This window comes from Channa argus, chromosome 19 (genome assembly GCF_033026475.1).
Source record: "Channa argus isolate prfri chromosome 19, Channa argus male v1.0, whole genome shotgun sequence".
NCBI classification, from domain to species: Eukaryota; Metazoa; Chordata; class Actinopteri; order Anabantiformes; family Channidae; genus Channa; species Channa argus.
Window position 1 is genome coordinate 9,127,005 of NC_090215.1, and position 20,676 is coordinate 9,147,680.

At 38.2% G+C, this 20,676-nt stretch overlaps 2 protein-coding genes across 3 annotated transcripts; both read right to left on the reverse strand.

The window, feature by feature from the left end:
* Nucleotides 1-6,399: 6,399 nt before the first annotated feature.
* hnf4g (hepatocyte nuclear factor 4, gamma) lies at nucleotides 6,400-18,119 on the reverse strand. Of its 2 annotated transcripts, none has more exons than XM_067486398.1 (11): nucleotides 17,903-18,119; nucleotides 13,287-13,452; nucleotides 13,052-13,146; nucleotides 12,463-12,569; nucleotides 12,209-12,358; nucleotides 11,876-11,963; nucleotides 11,507-11,659; nucleotides 10,937-10,986; nucleotides 10,509-10,695; nucleotides 9,344-9,463; nucleotides 6,400-9,034 (listed from the first exon to the last, which is right to left on the reverse strand). In XM_067486398.1, the coding sequence occupies exons 1-11, from the start codon at nucleotides 17,931-17,933 to the stop codon at nucleotides 8,913-8,915; spliced, it is 1,269 nt and encodes a 422-aa protein (XP_067342499.1). In that variant the 5' UTR covers nucleotides 17,934-18,119; the 3' UTR covers nucleotides 6,400-8,912. The 2 variants fall into 2 exon arrangements, with proteins under 2 accessions (XP_067342499.1, XP_067342498.1); XM_067486397.1 differs by lacking the exon at nucleotides 17,903-18,119 and adding an exon at nucleotides 14,872-15,330 and having other exon boundaries at nucleotides 6,401-9,034.
* A 190-nt stretch (nucleotides 18,120-18,309) lies between these two features.
* On the reverse strand, nucleotides 18,310-20,470 carry LOC137104747 (probable G-protein coupled receptor 141). The gene is made up of 2 exons (XM_067486399.1): nucleotides 20,153-20,470; nucleotides 18,310-19,834 (listed from the first exon to the last, which is right to left on the reverse strand). The coding sequence occupies exon 2, from the start codon at nucleotides 19,832-19,834 to the stop codon at nucleotides 18,929-18,931; it is 906 nt and encodes a 301-aa protein (XP_067342500.1). The 5' UTR covers nucleotides 20,153-20,470; the 3' UTR covers nucleotides 18,310-18,928.
* Nucleotides 20,471-20,676: the final 206 nt, after the last annotated feature.

The following is a 20,676-nucleotide window of genomic DNA, read 5'->3' on the forward strand; positions in this document are numbered from 1 at the left end:
AAAGGTCATTGGTATTCGTTTTAGACTAATATTATGTCTACGTATAATTTACTTCAATATGCGCGTTTTGGCATTGTCAACTTGACAACTCCAATCACCATTTCTGAATAGCAATGAATTGAAAACACTTCTAACTATGGTAAATATCTTGAAAACTTTCAAGGGGAATGTTTAATTAATTTTTAAAGCCAAATACATACATTTTTATTTGTGCTATGTGAAATAACAATGAGTAAGAAAAGACTGAAGACAGAAAGCAGTTCTAGTTTCAACAATAAAACATGGAAACTTGTTTACCAGGTTGATGCTGCACGCTTCCAGAGGGTTTGAGTATGATTCACAAAAAGATTCTCCTCCTTTTCTATAGCTTTTCATACACAGTATTCTCACTGATTGGCTTTTATTGTCTGTGTAAAAATGACAGTCACATATTGTCTGTCTCCACTGGAGACCATGTGCACACACCCAGACGGTACATGCATCCTCACATGAAACACCATGCACAGACACACGTACACTGTCTGTGCACAGAGGACAACACACACTGCAACCTAGGTGGAACTGACACAAACAAACACGCACAGCTCACTGACTAAAAAGGCTCCCAGCGTACAATGTAAAGTTAAAAGATATTAATATTTAATAGATCATTTGCAAGATTGGTATAATTAGCAGCTCATATTCATGGATTCACTTCAGGGATATCACATTGAGACATGTCTACTTATTCAAATAAGATGCAACATGTCACAGGGTGCATATATGCAAATGTGCATATGCTGCTAATTACGTATTGCCTGTCACAAAGAGAGAGAGGCTTTCAGCAAAAATGTTCAAAGTTTTCTATGAACTGTTCAAGCAGGCTGCTCAGGTCTAATTAAAACATGCATGTCCCCAAGGCCTTATCAAAGCACAGCAGAAATATGTACATCTCAAATAGAAGAGAATTAGCTAAATAAAGGACCTCCCTGGTGCTTTTGTCCCACTCAGATTCCAGGCTCTGCGCTAACAAACTTTATTTCTGATTGATACTGATAGACTACTGCAGGGATTTGAGAATATTTTGACCTGAGGTGGGGGACTTTTATTCTGACATATCCTCCCCTGGCACAATCCCAGATTTGACATTCTACTTGACACCAGCTGTATTGAAGGCTGTTGTGATGGGGATTGTTATTTTAATGAGGTAGAAATGAGAGGTAAACCTTCTAGTACACATTTGCTAATTAACCAAATGATTTGGCCTATAGGGTTTGCTGACACACGACTGATAACAGTAAGGCATCAAACAACCAAAATAATAATAATAAGAACTTTTTACAATTCTATCACAACTTTTGACTAATTCCTCTGAACTGGGTTTAATTAAATGTAAAAAAAACAATGGAGAACTAGAAAAGGGATTTCCAAAAAACAAAATATATTTAAACCCTTTTGTTACCTGTTGTTATACAGTGGGTAAAACAAATGAGGGCTTTAAAGTAGAGCCTCATACCCTTTTCTTATCTGTAGTTACACCATAGTTGCACCATAAATACAGCAAATGAGGGCTATAATTTAAAGTGGATCCCTTTACCCTCTTCTTATCTGTAGTTACAAAGTAGTTACACCATAAGCATGTGCTTATATGATGTAATTATTTAATAAGTACCTTAACAAAATACTTACACTGTAGGTATTTTTCTTTGTTATGTTGTTACCCTGTTATTTCCCAAAGTTTGCTTATTGTTATCAAGTAACAACAGTAGCTCTGTATCCATAGGTACTGTGGAGGTGCACCGTTGTTACTTATAAGTACAGTAAGTTCACTGTACTTACCCTGTAAGTCGCGGACTGCAATCTAAAGTGTTACCAGATTACATTTTTTGCTGAAAGAGCTGAAATGTTTGCTATAAAAATGTAAAATAGTTTGAATAAAGAAGAAAATAAGCACAATTAATGTAACATGAAATAGTAGCATAAAAATCCTGGAAACTGTAGAAATGTAATAGCTGAGTGCAAAACTTAAGGCAAAGAATTTATAAACTACTATGGTCATTTCAAAACGTCATGTTAAAGTTGAAATCCCAGTAGGTTAAAGAATGCAGAACCATTTACATCTCAATGTCGAGAAAGTTGAGAGAGAGAATAGATTCTAACAATTGTCCAATCAGCGAACCTGGACCTATTACTGCAGTTAGACTAAAACCACAAGCTTATTTTACCATTTAAATGGTAAAGCATTTTAAAAGTATCAAAAAAGGCTTTTATTTTGAAAGTTTTCTTCCTGTGTGTGTGTGTGTGTGTGTGTGTGTGTGTGTGTGTGTGTGTGTGTCTCCACTGCGTATTATGAGGGAGAAAGACTGTTAGGTGAAGCCTGATCACATAACCTGAATCGTTTGTGTCCGTCTTAGTCCTGTTAACAAAAATAAAAGCTGTGAGTGGCAGAAGGCTTGACGGTAACATACTTAATAAAATGAAGGCAGAGCAGCGATTTCAAAACAGCCCCGTTTGTGACTTGAGGAGAATTTCTGGACCTCTGTTATAATGGGCTCCAATGGGAGTTTCTGACGGAAATCTCTCTGCTTCTGGCCAAATACTGAAAGAGAGTTGCATTTATTGAAAGAACACAAAAATACCTATGGTTAATGTATAGTTTGTTGAGGAAAGGGGAAAATTGACTTTGGAAAAGAATAAAAAAAAGAACAAAAGTTGAAAAAAGCTGAAGCTTCGATGTCAGAGTGTGTGTGCTGGAAGTTATGTAATATGTCTGCTTGTATACTATGCTAATACAATTTATTCTAGGATAAACTTGTCAAAACAGCTACTTCACTGTCATTTCATTATCTGCATATTAACATAGTGGACACATTTACTGTTGAACCAACAGTGGTGACAACCTCAGCTAACTTTCTTTCTCATCCCATTATATCACTGATGCTAAGCTAAATACCAGAAGCAGCTCTCTGTATAACAGCACAGAATAGAAATAGTCATAAAGTACCTCTCTAAAGCAGGTTGAGCAGAAACTGAGCATGATCGAGAAAGCAGAATTTATTGCAGGGCAGCTTTACTTTTAGTTTGGTGTACAGTAACTTATAAAATGCCATCTTACTGTATACTGTATACATTCATGTGAACATATATTTGCATTTGTCAGTGCAAACACAACGACTAAATCATCCATTCTGGAAAGCTCAGAGTGCAAAGCTGTCCAGAAATGTGTCTGTGTGAGGAAAATGTATGCAGCTCAAATCAAAGTGATGTTGCACACAGTAATCTTTCTCTATTAAGGATGTCACTTTCTACAATCTTTTTGCAATTGCGGCTTAATATCCTTTACCACTCCACTGCTGGGTTGGTGAGCTTTTGGCAGAGCACATACACACATACTCACTGTCCCATCACACACACCCACAGTGTGTAGGTATCCCGCTGAAGGAGTCAGTCATGTGTTTCTTTCAGATAGGAGTTGAGAAAGGCCCTTGATTAGGACAGGAAGTCATGTGTGTAAAATTCACACTTTTTTTTTAACCACCACTGTCTTTCTATACAAGGTGGTGTGTTTCTGTGTGTGTAGGTGTGTATGTGTGTTGGACACACATCTATAGAGATCATAATTAACTGACTAAAGGTAAATAGTAATATAAAATTAATTACACGCTTACAGTGAATTCCTTTGTACCTTTTAAAGTGAGCTCAGTTCTAATTTCAGGGTAAAATAATTAGATCTGCAGCTGTTTTGGAAATGAAATGCCTTGACTCTGCTATGAAAGGCAAATTATTTACACTTGGTTTGTTCCTGATGATAAAATTCAAACTGGAGAGCCAGCAGTTTTGTGAGCTATTGTCTCTTTCCACTGATCTTTCTCAGGTGCATTTAGCCCTTTTTAAAATTTCTCATGATTAAACTTTATTTATTGAGAAATGCTCTGATTCTATAGTTGCGCATTTATTTCTCAGCATTGGTCAGTATTCACTTTCACTGAAGCAAAGGCCACCACAAGGTAAAATCTTCACATTACTTTTTTTCTAGCTGAAGACGTATTCATTTACTACAATAAAAAGTGACCAAAACAATATGTATATTATGGTTTGAAGCCCTACACAATCTATTTTATTGAATGGTCTGCCATGCTGTGGTAAAAAGTAACCACACTGAAGACATTTCAAAAAGTACCCAGTACCCACACTTACTGTAACTTTCATTCCATGCTCCTCGCTGCATAAATAACGACCATATTCATGCAGCCTTTTTACTGTTTTATTTCAACTCTTGTGGTGCAAACCATAGCACACCCACTGCACATGCTACAATTTTCAATATACATTTAGTGTGATTGATCAAGGTCCATAAGTGGCCGATAATATAGAATAAAAAGCATAAGGCTTTACTGTGCAGTGTTTTTAATAAACATCCGTTTGCTTGAAGTTGCTTTAGTTTGTGCTGCAAACGCCTGAAAACATTACGGGGGTAAAAAGGTAAGCATTTCCTCAATGCAGATGGAGTTATCTGAAATCATGGCTCTACGACTCAGTCCTCTGCTTCCTTCTTCTCCTTTCGCTCCTCCTCTCCTGCTTTTCTCTGTCGCCCCTTCTTTCTCAATTGTGTCCCTCGCCTCTGGCAAATGGGGATCATTTGTTTGTGTGAACTTCCCATAACCTGCAGCGCGTGAGACACTTATCATTCGGAGTGTCGGGCTGCTTCGTCCTGAGTTCTCTTCTCTTCTACTGCATTTTCTCCTTTCACACCAGTACCATGAGCCATCACTGTGGTTCATCACAAGTCTCCATCCTTCTCCATTCTTTGTCTCCCCCTCATACTCCCTTTCCCCCCATTTTCTCCTCCATTGTACGCCCCTTTCTCTCTCTCTCTTCAATCTCATTCCCCATGTAATCTCGGGGTAACACAGGACTGTTTTCATTACTACACTACTCATCGTAACATCAGCCATGTCATCTCTTCTGTCCTCTCTCTCTTTTTTATATTCCTTTATTCTAACAAGTCTGCATCTTAGAAGCCATTAGTTGTCCACCCCTTTTCATTTCCCTAATGTACCCCACTGAATACACACACATACACACCCTTGCCTGCACTAACCCCTAATTTCATTGCCCTAACCTGGCCCCTATCATCATGATGTAGAGCACACCACAGTTCCCTGCAGCCGTGTAAATCACTCTGTGCACGTGTGTGTCTGTGACCAACATTGCAGCATACTTTTTAAAAAATCTCTGTGTGTACTATCTCCACAGGAAAAATGAGCAGTAGCAAGACAACGCAGATAACTAAACAGGGAATGACAGAATAAAAAAGGGAAAAAGAAATGAGACAAATATAAAGATGAAAACAAAAAGAGGGATGAGATAGAGAGAGACCGACAGGGAGAGGAAAAGAGTGATTTTAAAGAGGGAAAGCTGTCATTGAGGGCTGAGGTGAGCCCTATCCCCCTTGCTTGCTTTAATCCCTCATTTATGTGAACTCAGCTTTGGAAATGAAGCTGTCACTGTATTTTCCTTCCCTTCACCCATGCTGTGGTATAATCAGAAACCACACGTGCATGCAACACACACACACACAGAGTCACAGGATGGAGAGACACAGAAAATCACTCAGAGGAGGTTTTCAATTCATTCCGGTGTTGGAGACAGAGATTCGTACAGCCTCACCTTGTCTAAAGGGGGAATCATCGGATATGTTGGAGACAGAGGGAATTATGGGTAAATGCACTGGTGAGGAATGATAGTCTGCAATATCCGGCTCCAATCTGGGATCACTGACACATGCCATTCATTTCAGCCAAATATTCCTCTGCTATGGTGTCGAGCTGTTTCTGCCTAATTTTTGCTGTTTGTTGACGGCAAAGTAAAGCATGATACAATTATTAAGTGATGTTAATCTAACATCCCTAACAGGTTTGTTAAATGTAGATGCATATAACAATATTATAACAAAAACATGTCAGTATTTTTCTAACTTTTAAAAAAATGTTAAATAAAATTGAATCACGCAGTAAAAAGCTGCAACTGCAAGTAAGTGACGCTCATGGCATTGAAATATGATTAAAAACTTTTTTTTAGTTACATTTCATTTTTACATTCATCTTATTATTTTGTCTTAAAATGACAGAGGAAGGGCAACATACATAGATAACAGCTATTAAAGGGCAATTTGACTAGTGTGAGACCACAGACTTGTACTGCCATCTAGTGGCAATGAGAGAAAGAGGACGCATGCATCTGCTTGACAGAAAACTCAGTAAGGGAAACAAACTTCTGCTGTCCAGGTCCGAGTTTTGCAACGTTTTAACAGCTTTTTTGATTTATTAAATAAATATATTCAACAAGCCTGGTGGTGTCAGAACATTTTCTAGGGGAAAATAAATGTATTTTTTCAACAGCTTTCATTTATCACCATTTTTATTTAGCAGGTAAATTGACTTATTATCTTGAGAATTAGTTGATATTTGTAATATGAAAAAAAAAACGATTTCACAACAATATTTTAACTACACAATATACATTATCACCATCTCTCAACTTGGCTTAATTTATAAACTCAGCAAGGAAGTAAAACTAAGTAAAGAATAAAAGAAAAAAGCAATTCCTGTCCATCATGTGCACCTCCACCCTCCTCTCACTCTTCATCCCTCTGTTTCTCCTCCTCGTCCTCCTCCTCAGGTGAACCAAGTGTCATACTGGTGTGTAATAGCGTGCTGTCAGTGTGGTCCGCAGCGAGGTGTGGGGAGGAGAGCGATGCGTCTCAGATGAGATATGTGACTGGCATGCTAACTCACAGTTTTATCTGAGGAAAAAGACAGAGACAGGACCCCACATCTCCTCACTAGAGGCCTTTGATTAAAGCTCCCTGGGTACACATACTTCCAAAAACACAAGTGTACACACATGCACCCGCACAGATTTTAAATAAATTGCAGGTAGGCGCATACGCACACATACAGTGTATATACACACAGATCCTCCCATTGTGGGTGTTGTTGTTTTGACCTAAGCCTGGTAGCTTGTCCATTATGGAGTTGATAGGAGGATTTGGCCATGTTGATTCTAGACAGCATCATCTCCTCTGCCATAAATAACCTGAGTGTTTTCTCTGAGTCACACAACAATATACAGAGAATAGGAGCTCTCAGCTTTATCCACTAGTCTCATCTACTGCACACAAATGTCCACACACACAAAACCCAAAGACAGTGTTTGTGTATGTATGGGCACAGACAAAATCACAGATTTAAAAGTACAGTTGGCTCCAGTACAGCCCAGATTTAGCTTAAATTACAGTTTTATGCTTTGGTTTGGCTTTTGGGTTTGTTTCAAAGTGTGTTTTCTTACACAGAAAGCAGGGAAAACTAGTTTGATTTTAGATGAGCAGCATCATCTGGCAGTGCAGTCTTAATAGCTTGCCAATAAAGCCTTAAATACAAACTGCATATCCCTGACCAGTGGATCTGTAGGGGAGCATGATGACTTCCATGAAGGAAGTCATGTACAAACCACTCTCAGTATTATTCCACGTGCAGAAACCACACTGGAATATATTTCTGTCAATTTATTGTGCTCTGCTTGTCTATATTGTTTCCTTTCATGATCAAATCTGAAAAACATGTCAATTTTATGTTTTACTTTTAGCAAAATGTCAGCTGGAATGATTTGTTGCAGCTGTAGCCACAGATAAATTGGAAAGGATTCATTTTTACGACTCGCACAGTTTACATGTTTTATGAAAACACAAACTTGAATGCCTTGTACTAGTTTCACTGCATGTACTGCTAAATATACAGAATATACAAGAGGTAGTCCAGTTACAGCTGGTACCCTGCTGTACTCTCTGTCTTTACAGCAAGAGGGTGCTACTACATTATAATACACTGTTTAATAAATACTTTATGCATCAGATAATCAACATAGACCGAATTATTTGAAATACATCAGCGAGACATTCTTCGAAATTGCAGTTTAATCAGGTTATAAATTATGGAAAGCACATAACACAAACCAAAATAATATATATATACATGGCTGATTCAAGAAAATGAATAAGGCAAGACAATTTAAACTGATGAGCCCAATGTTTGTAATCCATTTGACTGTATGTTATTTTAGCCACATTCCTTGTACTTCACAAACTGTTTTAAAAACTATGTATAAAATATATTTTTATTTGAATAGTTTTAATCTAGGGCACACACCCCTAAAGCTCGTATGTACCCTTTTTAAAGTATATGTATTAATAACTCCATTAAATCTAACTCATAATTTGATATGCACATGTGATAAGCTGCATGTTAAGAATCACAAATAATGTAATCATTTTCTGCACATCTGTGCCCAGTCAAGCAAGTCATTATTCAGTTAAACCTCCAAGTTGAGAAAAATGAAAAGTCTGAGATGTTATACTCTTCATAAATATCTTGCTTTTGATAACCTTAATGTGGTGATCCATTTGTTTACATCATTTGAATATGGTATGGTAGCTTTAATTTTATGTTGCACCAGGCGTTAAGGGGGAAGTAGTGGTCACCAGAGACACCAAACAAAGGTCCATCTAATCCATCCATTATCGTTACCGCTTATCTTGTTCAGGGTTGCAGGGAGTCTAGAGCCCATCCCAGCTGTCACTGGACGAGAGGCAGGGCACACCCTGTATAGGTGACCAGTCTATCTCAGGGCCAACACAGAGAGACATACTGTACACAGAAAGACAACCATTCACGCTCACATTCACACCTAGTAGCAATTTAGAGTCATCAAATAACTGAACATGCATGTCTTTGAACTGTGGGATGACACTGGAATACATGAAGTAAACCTGAAAGATTGTTTTCATAATTTTTATGCCATAGTCGGGGAGATGAATCTATAGGGCAAGGAAGCTGATATCATGTCGGTTTCTTTGACAGAATTTAGGAAAGACTTCAGGGGTCTGTCTGTGAGGCAAACTGGGGGCTGGCTTGAGGACAAAGAGGCTGGGGAAAGTGTTTAAACATCTCTGAGGCAGGACCGTGTGGGGGCGATGGAATGGGAGTGTCAGGAGAAGCTGTAGGCAAAGAGGCAGGAAAAGTGAAACACTTAATTTTACTTTATGTCAATTACATATATTGTTTGAAAAAAACTATTTGATACATATGCACAGTGTGATTGTTCATCTGTAAATCTTATTCACTCTGGTCCATGGGAAATACACCTTTAGATTTAATACCCATCAATGTGTGGCCATTACCTGGTTTGCTTAATGCATTTTTTTTTCAAAATGAAAGCATTTGAAAGCATTTGCAGGGATATGTGTGTGTGTGTGTCAGATGATGGTGAAGGTAAGTCTCACAGTTGTTCCATATGTAGTTCTTACCCGTCTGAGGAGTGTGAACTGCTGGCATGGTGCTGATGACCAGTGTGTGTCCAGTCACAGGGTCTGTGGCCAGCTGGGTGTGTCCTGGGTGGTGGATGTGTGTGGGCTCTGATGTTAGTCCTGAACACACAACACAATGACTCATTGTCAACCTCAATGGCAAGTGCTAACAGCAAGTTGCTTTGAGAGCGAAAAATATGTTTTCTACATTTCATGTGTCATTTAATCAGGTGACATTTAAAAGCGCAAGCACTTAATGAAATGCTCCATAACACAGATGTCTTCTTGCACTATGTGGCATTTCACCTAACAAGGCCCTCTCAGACCAAAAGTGCAAAAATGCATCTGTGTTTGGAGCTTTTGAATAATTGAGTGAGTCAAGTTTTGCAGAAGTTTTACGCAGATTTAGTTTCAGCCAGTGCCTTCAAAAATGTACTGACTAATTCTCTGACGTGTGCTAGGCCTCCATGACTTTATTTCAAATGATACACGTGCAGGCAGTTTTCAGCTAACCTAGTTTGTGTATCACACACAACACATTAAAAACCAAAAGGGTCAATGGTTTTGCACAGGAAGGAAGAGATGTTTGTGCTGTAATTGGTTTAGTTTAATAGTTCTGTGTTTTTTAAACTATTAAGTAGCAATAATATTGTCTCAACAATACTTGAACAGCAAAGGGCTTTGTTACCTTGTTTCATATTCCTAAAGGTAGTTTAAAAATAAAATAAATGCAGCTGTTTTTGTATAAAACCCTCACATATATGAAAAAAAAGAGAGATGACCCATTACTTTATTTTTACACACCTCATTTTGGGCTTGAGTTGTCTATAATGTCCTTTTATACATATCTATGTTACATTCCATCTTTAACTTTATACACACACTTATACACATTTAGAAATGTTTGCTCAATGAGTCTTGTGTACCTGGTTGTTTATGATGGCTTTGTCTAAAACACACAGAGTTTGGATTATACCACCATTTCTACTCATAGTCTGTGTAAATCTGAGAAAACCTTTGCCGTGCCATGTGTACGTTTTGTTTATTTACACTGTTTAATACTTGCACAATTCCACACGTTTACCACCTCAGGAGTACAATTGGAGCAGCTAGTGGTCTTGCTCACCCTGTTTTTGTGACTACTGGTTTACAAATGTGGTCTCACCTCCCAGTAGCATCTCATGCAGGAGGTTGTCTATCTTGGCCAGGCCACAGAGTTTAATGAAGTGGAGCTGCTCGATCATCTGCCAGGTGATGCTCTGCAGGGTGGGCAGAAGGAGTAACAGCTCTCCAAAACGACCCCTGGAGTCATACTGACGATCATTTATGTAGTCCTCCAGACTCATTTGAACCTGCAAACACACACACACAATGCCAGGTGTTCATTACTGTAAGCAAACTACCTTTGTCCTTGTAAGATGGGTGATATATGTCGAACACATTTCTAAAAAGTATAAGAATGTAAGAAGTATAAGAATATAATAAACAGTGATGACAAAGCTTAGATTCTCCTCCTTAACACCCTTTACAAATAAATGGATTGATTGAAGTGAACATTACTGAAAAGAACTGTAGCTCAAATGCTCAACCTACCTGCAGACGCATGGCCTTGATCTTGGCAGGATCGCGCAAAGACTTTGCATCTGCAGATTGGGAGGCAAAGAATGGAAGTGGGGGGTGAAGGACAGAGATGAAGGACAGGAGGGTGAGTAAAAAAAAAAACTAGGATGGAATTGAGGATATGAGTGGAATTGATAGAATGATTATGGTCAAACTAGGGTATGAAAGCAAAATGAGAGGATTTAGTGAAGGGGAGCAGAGGGGGGGGGCAGGGATTATTATCTCACTAGTCCAAGGAGACATGGAGAGATTGTGAAATAACTTTAAGGGTAAATATAACCAGATGGATGGGATAGGTAGGAATATATGGATTGGGATAGAAATTGCAATGGGTATCAAACAAGATTTCATTACAAATACACTGCTGCTGGTATCAGCTTTTCACTTAATGTAACAAAGAGATGGATTTTTAAATGAAATTGACAGGCAGTAGTCTCCAAATGGAGTAACTGTTCACTCTCAGTAAGAGTAAACTGGATACTACAAATTCACATCTCTACTGAAGGCTAAAATACTCCAAATATATATATTTCTTTATTTTACCAGGGTCAAAGAAGACAATAGCCTTGAGCGCAGCATACTCATTGTCATCTATTTGAATATCCTGAAAGGGCTGAACCAGCTCATCCAGCACTCGGTTAGCCACTCTACATAGCTCCGGTTCAGGACTGTTTCTGTGGATCACACAGTCATTACCTGCAGGCAAAGAGAGTATTGGTCAGTGCTGTTGGTACACACCCCAGTAATGAGTAATACAGCTTAGAAGAGACATTGTTGAAGTACCAAAGAAACAGACACCTTCAGTTAATTGTTCTCAGATAACACAACGTTCTTCAACATCTGCATCTCACTGCTAAAACTCCTAATTGCACCGCATGTTAATAGGACGCTATTCAAGTTGTCAGTTTGTACCTAAAAGCAGGAAGTCCTTGAATGGCATTGACCTTTTGGCGACCCCGAGCAAAAGGTGTTCACCTGCATGAGCCCTGAGCAAGCTCACCTGGAGACAAAGACATGTAGAGCGTGCACATTTAAACAAAGGCGACAAACAACGCCTCTTCTTTGGCCCGTAGTGTACATATACCCCACATGAGCCAATACGTGAATAAATGAATTTAAGATAACATCTCTAACACTCATTTTCCAAGTTTACAATACTTGAGTGATTAAAAGGGAACAATAGATCATTAAAGTATGCGAATCACAAGATTTACAGATTATGCTTCATGCTCAAAGTAGGATTACCTGATCGTCCAGTGGCAGTTCTCCAAAGACAGGAATATATTTGGCCCATTCCACCAACACCAATAGCTGTTGTTTCATCGAGTCACACACATCTCCAACAGTGGCCGACTTCTGCTCTGATATGTCTGTTATTCCAACTGGAGCAGTGATCTGAAGAAAATGAATTTGTTTTTCAACAGTTTTGTCATGCATGTGATGCTTCTACTGCATATTCCACAATTACATATTAGAAAATTCACATGGAAGATCATCACCTGTTGGGACAGTGATTCAGCTTGGGCCAAAATAGTAATTGGTGGCAGGTCTTGGGAGTCAGGGATACTTCTTCGAGAGCTTATTCGATCTCTCTCATTCTGTACGGCTGCAACATAACAGCTGAAGTTAGTGTGCGTGTGTGTGTGTGAAAAGAAAAGTATCGTGTTTTCCTTATTGTAAAGATTTACAGGAAAATGCTCTGCTTACAGTCGTATTAATTAGCTGATTTATTTGTTTTCTAAGAGTCGGGAGAAAAGATCATCTGAATACAAACGATGTGAGCAGACACTAGGGCAGTTAATATTTACAAAAATAGCCATACATGCTGGCATCAGTAAGAGGAGTCAAACGTTAACCAGTTGCAATCCAGAACAACATGGTTGAATAACACATAATTAGATGTCATAAAACTCTGTGTCAAGGTTATTCTACCCATAAATACACAAACACGCAGGGAGTAATCACCAATTTTATGGCTGAGACAATTCCAACCATCTTGTTCAGCTTTCACATTTTCTGATGACAGACTTCATATCATGGTGGCAAAAATGAAAACTAACCTACTTTAATCCAGAAAGGTTTATATACCTTCTTTTTTCATTCCAGCTCTGAAGCATTTGTTGAGTCTGCAGAAGCGACACTGATTCCTCTTATCTTTATCCACAATGCACTGTCTGCTGAACCTACATGTGATAAACATAACAAAATATAATCTACTCTAATGTGACATGCAATGAGACGATGTTTAGACTGAAAAGTAGATTTTCATTTAGACATGGGCAGTGCAGCATGCTTTCACACAGTATGTGCTCGTTTTCTTCACCTGCAGGTGTAGACGTGGTTCTTTCGTATGGAGCGTCTGAAGAACCCTTTACAGCCGTCACAGCTGGAAGCTCCGTAGTGTTTACCAGTGGCTTTGTCTCCACAGATGGCACAATTACTGTTGAACCCATCTGGACCAGGCAGGCTCGGCTCCATCGGCATGTTGTCTGCAACACACACACAGCAAATTCACACAGGTAAATGATTGCAGAAACATGCCCACACAGAATTTCTGCAGTATAATAATCACTGCAGTATACTTCTAGAATTCAATTTCTAACCATTAATACCATTTACCATTTATAACTATGTTACTCTAGCTATTTTTCAAACTATTGTTATTGTAGGAACAAACATGAAATGATCTAAGTTAAAATCAGTAGAGGATGTGAGGTTCAGCTTCTTCATCTTATTATGCTGATTGGAGAAATATGAGCTACTGTTGATTTAATTAGTCACCGGATAAAGTGTTGCTACTAGATTAATACAATATTTACCTTTCTATTATTTATAATTGTTACCATTTTTTCCTTGTGTTAGAAATTGGCAATGGCCACTATGAGCTGTTCCTTACTGGTTAGTGATACCAAGAACCAAAAACTAGGAAACAATTTTTTGTCTTAATTAAATTTTTATGTTTTTATGTTTTTTTTAAAAAAAAACATCTCCATGACACACCCTACAATTCCTATCTAAACAGTTTCATTCTCTTCTTTCCCTCAGTGCCACAGATTGTTTTTCTAGTACAATTTATAATACAAGCAATAGACAAGTTTTCACAGTCACATTCAAACAGTTGGATGTGTGCTCTGCTGGTCCAATATCTTCAGTTTTCTTATGACTAAATTTAGACCTTTTGAGTAAGTTTACAGTATGTAAAAACGTCTTACTCATTTCCCTTTTTTTTCTAAATAGCAACTGATTTGACTTTATGTGGTCTCACTTCACTTCAGCAGTGAATTACTAATCTTACAAACCAGCACACATCCCAGTGAAAGGTGTCAAATTATGGACAAGGCTCTACCCTGCTTCGTCTGTCCAATTCAGACAAGTGTATGAAATGGCATTTTCAGACAGCAGCTTAACCTCCTTTGTAATGATACTCACAGCATCAACAACATCTGTAGCAGGGCATACATTTTCTACATAAAGCTTTTGACTGAGACTCTGTTTGATTAATGTGTTCTTGCAGTTTCTAAGTTATTGCAAGTTGAAAATGACTAAGCCCTGAATGGCTGTCCAGACTGTGGCAGCATGTAGCAGATGGTATATGAGTGTTGCAGAGACCGGAGAGTAAGAAACAGGTTGAGCAGAGTGGGTTAATTTAGAGTCTCATGCTAGCACTAACTTACATTTCATGTCGTAGCTTTAACAAACAGGTGTCACTTTAAGAAATCAGGAAGCTCATTCCTTTTACAGTAAATACTCTGAGGAAAAAATCCAGCCATATATTACAGTGTGTCCAACCAGATACAAATATTGAGCAAAGTAATTGTCGGTGTGTGTGTGTGTGCGTGTGTGTGTGCGTGTGTGTGTGTGTGTGTGTGTGTGTGTGTGTGTGTGTGTGTGTGTGTACCCATTCTTACCTCCTCCTCCATAAAGCACCTCTGCATTCTCAAAGCCCAGTGTGCTGTATGAGGGATCCAGGCCTTCACAGTAGTTGGCTACTTCCATATCTAACAGGGATTTACTCTGAGGAGCAGGAGGATACTTCATTCCCGTTTCAATCTGGTGTTCCTTATACCTTCCCCTTCTTTCTTTCTATTCTCAACTCTTCTGTTCCCTGGTCACTCCTAAGTTTTTCGCTGCTGCCTATCTGTTGGTCTTCGCTTCATCTAAGTCTTCCATATATGACAAGGGAACTCTCTGGCATAAAATATCTGTAATTCCACCTGATTGGGCAAGGAACAGGTAGATGGGAGGAGTTGTAGAAAAGACTTCTCATCTTATCACACATTACCTGTCCTTATCTGTCCTACTCCCTCACACTTATCACTGGGATGAATAGATTGTGATGAGGAGGACATTTCCCTTCTCCTTCTTTTTCCACTCCTCTCTCTTTCTTTCCAAAATCTATAGATTTCATCAGAGTTTTGGATTTTTGAAGGACGGCTTGGAGTTTAAGTGCAGGCTGGTCATCTTCTGCTTGCACAGTTTGTTTTTAGAGGCACATACATTTAGGAGTGTGTGAGTGTGTGTGTGTGTGTGTGTGTGTGTGTGTGTGTCCTTGCTAGGCTTCCTAATCTAATCAATAGTGCAATAATAGCACCACTGCCTCAGCAGATATAATCTATAAAGACACAAAGTGAAGTGCAAAACACTGATAACTTCCATTAAATCTTCAGCGAACACAGTGTTCAGGTTTACTCCCAATTCTTTGTTCATAAAACTATGTCTAAATTAATTGACTCTACCATAAACAGCTTTTAAGCATATTTTTCATAGTGTGGGCTATGTTTAATTTAGATTCTGTGTCTAAAGTGTTATATCTATAAAACCGAGGAAGATGGATGCTCATACACAGCATAAGAACTATGAGGTTGTTCAGCAGTGCAAAAATAGGGAAGTGTACCAAAACTGCCTAGGAAGGAGTGTGTAACAGAATATAACAATATTTTTGTATTTCCTGAACCAATTTTAGCTCCCTCACAGATACAGAACTCATTCAAAGAGAAAAAAGTATTTAGAAGTGAATTTAAAATCATCAAAATTAGAAATAAAGAAATAGTTGAGCTGCCCCTTCTTCCAGACAGGAATGTTGTAAACATACTATAATTTACAACAATAAACAAAGTAAAATGTCCCAACTCACTAATTTTACATCATGAGTTTTATTGCACCAAATCTTATTGTGCGGCTTATATGTGATCAGTGATAATATACAGCATAGTACACGTAGAGATAATGCTCATTATCATTGATTAACTACTATTACAAGAAATAGCAATTAGTTTCTAATAATACTAATAACAGTGTGTCTATTGACAGTGCCACAGACATAGTCAATACAGCTGAAATAACTAAAATAAATATATAAAATAGGAACTGAGAGACTGAAAGAAGAGACAGGAAGAGACAAACAAGTGACAGAGAGATTACATTTTAACCAGTTCACTTGAATTGTTCATTTCTGTTGGCTAATTCAGCCTCCTCGCAAAAACATGCCACAGTAACCGAATGACTCTAAATGTGTTACGGGTTAATATAATTTAGATATTTAGATATGTATAACACATTCACTGAAATAGCAAAATAACTAAAACATAAATAAGGCATTATGACCTCTTCAACTAAAAACTATGCAGAACTTAACTGAGAGACTTTGTGTTCACCTGGCAACCAAAAGCTCTTTGCAGTCATAAAACCTGTACTAAGAGGCTTTCTCTGTGTGAACGGGTCATAATAATGTCATCATTATTTAGAGTAGAAGTTTTATTAGTCACAGATGATGATCAGCCTCTCATCCACCAATGAAACAACTACTTCCTGATATCTGGCAACTAGTAAAAAGTACACAGTTCAGTACAATGTTGTTTAGTTCTTAACAACAATCATCCTCAACTATGTATTTGCTTATTATATTTAATACATATGGTGCTAAGTTGTGAACAATAATTATTTATTATTGTATTTGTATTTGTGAAAATTAATGGAAACAATCCCAATTTTTGTTGTGAACATTTAACAACCGTTTCCTTAAACCTTAGAGTTACATGCTTGCCAATTTAAAAAAAATCCCAACTTTTTCCTATTAACCCTGGTTCCCTACAACGTTAGTTCTTCTTGCTAATATCACCTGGTGAATTACTGGAAGGCTTTTTGTGTAAATGGCATTCTCCCTTAAAATTGGACCAATTGTTTGTGATGAATGATTTCTCAAGTAAAGCCCACGTGTCTGCAGACTATAAGCAGAGTGAACACAATCACCTGTACATCACATCCTGAAGTTTGTTGAACTGTTTGTTGAATAGCGTTTGCAATAGGTATAGAAGAGTGAACATGTGGGTTGTTGTATGTAGCGCCTGACCATGTAAGACTGTGTATGATATTGTGTCCACTCCGAGTATATTCAAGTGTTTGACACAGGTACATTACATATAGTGTGGTGGTGGGAGTAGCGATTCCCTTTTGTGATCACAGAAAACACTTTTTTATTGGTCATTCATCAAATGACTGCATATTTGTAACATATTTGCTTTCACAGATTATGTCCTGGTACAGAATAAAATGGGTTGTCACATGATTTTTACAGCATAGCCTCTGTTAGAAAGCACGTCTCTCATCTGGTTTCACAAAATGCTGTCTGCAAAAAGAGGTGAGAAACATGCTAATTCACACACACTTACACACATAGAAAAAAAGGGTGGAAAAATGACTTGATGAACCACATCACTGCACTACAATCTGTACCACTGGTTACAGGACATTTAACAGCTACTGAAGTGTGCGTGTTTGTGTGTATGTGTGCATGTGAATAAAGCAAACAACTCTTTCACTACCAAAATACAAAAACTCATGATTTAGCAGAGCATCTCACAAAATTTCCCTGAGAAACTGTTTAAGGTAAACAATGCTTCCTCCACTCAACACACCTTATACTGTAGGAGAATTTCTTACCTGTGTTTCTCTTCCTGCCTAGGATGTGCATTTATCCAGGTGTACTGCTGTAGTCCGGCAGTCCCTCAGTGCCACATTACAGCTTAAGTGAATCGAAATGGTAAAAGTGTTCCACAACATTAAAAGGGAAGGTTGGAGAGCTGAGTGGCCTATAATTCATGGAGCGACACATTGGATGGCGCCACCATAGCCCTGTCATTAGATCGATTTACTAAACAAACTCAAACTAGGGTGGGGATGTTAAACAGTAACCCAGCGTCATAAAAACCAAAAGGAAAAGAATCACCAGGCGTGTGTGTGTGTGTGTGTGTGTGTCAGTGGGGGCCCCTACCACCAGCTCTGAGGCCAGAAGTTAAGAAATCCAAGAGGTCTGAGCTAATGTTTTACAAAATAATGGTGAAAAAGTAACAATTTTAGACATTTATTTCTCCTCACAGCAATGAAGCAGCACACAACTATGTAGCTCGCACAGAGGTTAAGTGTTAACAAATACAATGAAATACACAGTACAGTATACATAAGTCATTTCTTCTCACATGAAATGGCATATTAAATATGAAAAACGACACTTTCAAGCGTCAATTCCGTGACCAAATATTACACATTTCAAACTTAATGCCTGTGTAGTATACAAAACACCAGTAGGTGGCAAGAGTTTGTTCATTTTCAAGAAGAGGAAAGGACATTTTTTAGTCATGTCTTTAAATATTCTGACAAACAGAACAGAACATGTAATACTATTGTAAGACATGTTTGCTGTCTTTCACTTTCACTTAATGAAAATACAGGCTGTACATGAGTTTTTATGATTTTGTTTTAAAAGTCATCAATACACAATAAACAGTAATAAAGTTTTCAGAAGCCACTGATTAAAGATTATTTTGTGCTGTTTAAAAATGTGTCTCCTAACATCTGCATGGAGCTACACCTAAACAATGTACAGCATTAAATAAGACTTAAAAAAAGTTACAAAATTAAGTAAATAAACTCCCTCCACCCCTCACACACAACCCATCAATGTTTTTTTTAAGCAGTCTTTCCTGGGAAGCAGCCATAGCAGGTTCTCCTCCCCAAGAACGTAAGCATGTCCAAACAGTTAAAAGTAGTCAGACTCAGAAACATCTCATTGAAGCTCTCCAGTTCATTAATGTGCTGTAAGTAATACAGCCGGAACACGTGGTAGGGAATGAAGCAGACCACCATAATGAGGGCAAAGAACAGGCTCTTCAGCTGAGCCGAAAATTCCTGCTGAGAGGTGCAGCCCTGGTCATACTTCTTGTACAAAACCCTTAGGACATTGGCTTGAAGCGCGGTCAGTATGGTTGCCCCTACTATGATCACTGTACTCACGATGTAATTAAATACCGTGCTATTACTGTCAATGTTTCTGCCAAAATTGAAACAAATTTTTTCATTCATTTGATTATTTTGATCCACACCATAAAAAGTTTGGATGGAACAAACACTAATAAATACCACTATCCACACTACAATGCTGAGAACCACGGTATGTCTTTGAAAGGAGTTAATCACTTCACTTTTGTGGTAAAATGTTAACAGGCGCGTGATGAGGATGATAACATAGAAGACAAAAGACATGTACATGTGGATGTGAATCATTGCACTGACCACTTTACACCACCAAAAGCCCAGGTTCCAGTCTCCAGACGCATAATAGTAAATCCTGAAGGGGACAGTGAAGAGGAAGAGGAAGTGGGCAAAGATAAGGTTGAGTACGGCGATGGAGGTGATGGATGTTGAGTTGGACTTCAGGATGTGGATCATCAGGCTGAGACTGATGGTACCAGTGAGCAGAACCACAGAGTAGACAGACAAAAGAACTGTGCCATATGAAACCTTAGTGGAGTTGTTTGAAGGTGTCGTAGTGGATTGTATTGTGTATGGTGTGGTCCCGTCTTCTATGGAACTCATCTAAAACCGAGAAGAAAATGAGAATTGTATTGTCGTGTTTGGTACATCTTCAAATGTATTTTGTAATTATGTTATGTCACATATTAGTTTAAAATGACTACTACTACTACTCAAGGTTACCTAACACACCAAGCACCTAAATACATATAACGCAAATTAAACATTTCAGCATATAAATAAAGCTTTGTTAAGCTTCAAAACATGGACACCATTAACAGTTTATTTATTAGCAAAGCCAGCAGAGCAGGGCTACAATTGGTCCTAAAAATATATCAAAAGCTTAATCAAAATCTTGAGTTTACCAGTAAACATACATACCTTCTGTAAAGAACTGTCTGCTGAGTGCTTCCTTCAATGGTCGTTTTCTCCTTTACATTAATCCCTTCAAAGCAAAGTTTGTGTCTTGCATGCGAAAAGTGTCTGACAAAAGATGATGTGTCTTCGTGTGGCTTTCTTGACTGTATGAACGTGTGCGCTTGTGTTTATGTGTGGGATCAAGTGTGAATGTGAAAACTTTCTGTGGAAGTTAAGCTTGTGAAAATGAACTGTAGTCAGACACCTTTGCATATTTTGTGTGTGTGTGTGTGTGTGCTCTGTCAGAAATAGGAGGTTATTGCACACATTTGTCTGTGCAACCACAGAGCTGGCTACTTCCTCCTTCTGGTCACCTAAGTGTGGCTGTAATTTGTATCTTCAATATACACTTTAAAACATGATGTGGAAGCAAATGCTGTATAGAGCCGATCATTCGATGAAATAGAGTATACTGTGCTTCTTAGGGTTTATGATTTTTACCACTGCAGAGTGCCCTTAACATCCATTCAACAGCATAATGAAACGAT

Excerpts from the sequence above, each read along its gene's own strand:
- hnf4g (XM_067486397.1), bottom strand. The coding sequence starts at position 15,001 with ATGAAGTATCCTCCTGCTCCTCAGAGTAAATCCCTGTTAGATATGGAA. Across the intron at positions 13,453-14,871 it reads GGTGCTTTATGGAGGAGGAG|ACAACATGCCGATGGAGCCG; the intron begins GTAAGAATGGGT and ends TGTGTGTTGCAG. Across the intron at positions 12,570-13,051 it reads AGCTGGAATGAAAAAAGAAG|CCGTACAGAATGAGAGAGAT; the intron begins GTATATAAACCT and ends GTTATGTTGCAG.
- LOC137104747 (XM_067486399.1), bottom strand. The coding sequence starts at position 19,834 with ATGAGTTCCATAGAAGACGGGACCACACCATACACAATACAATCCACT.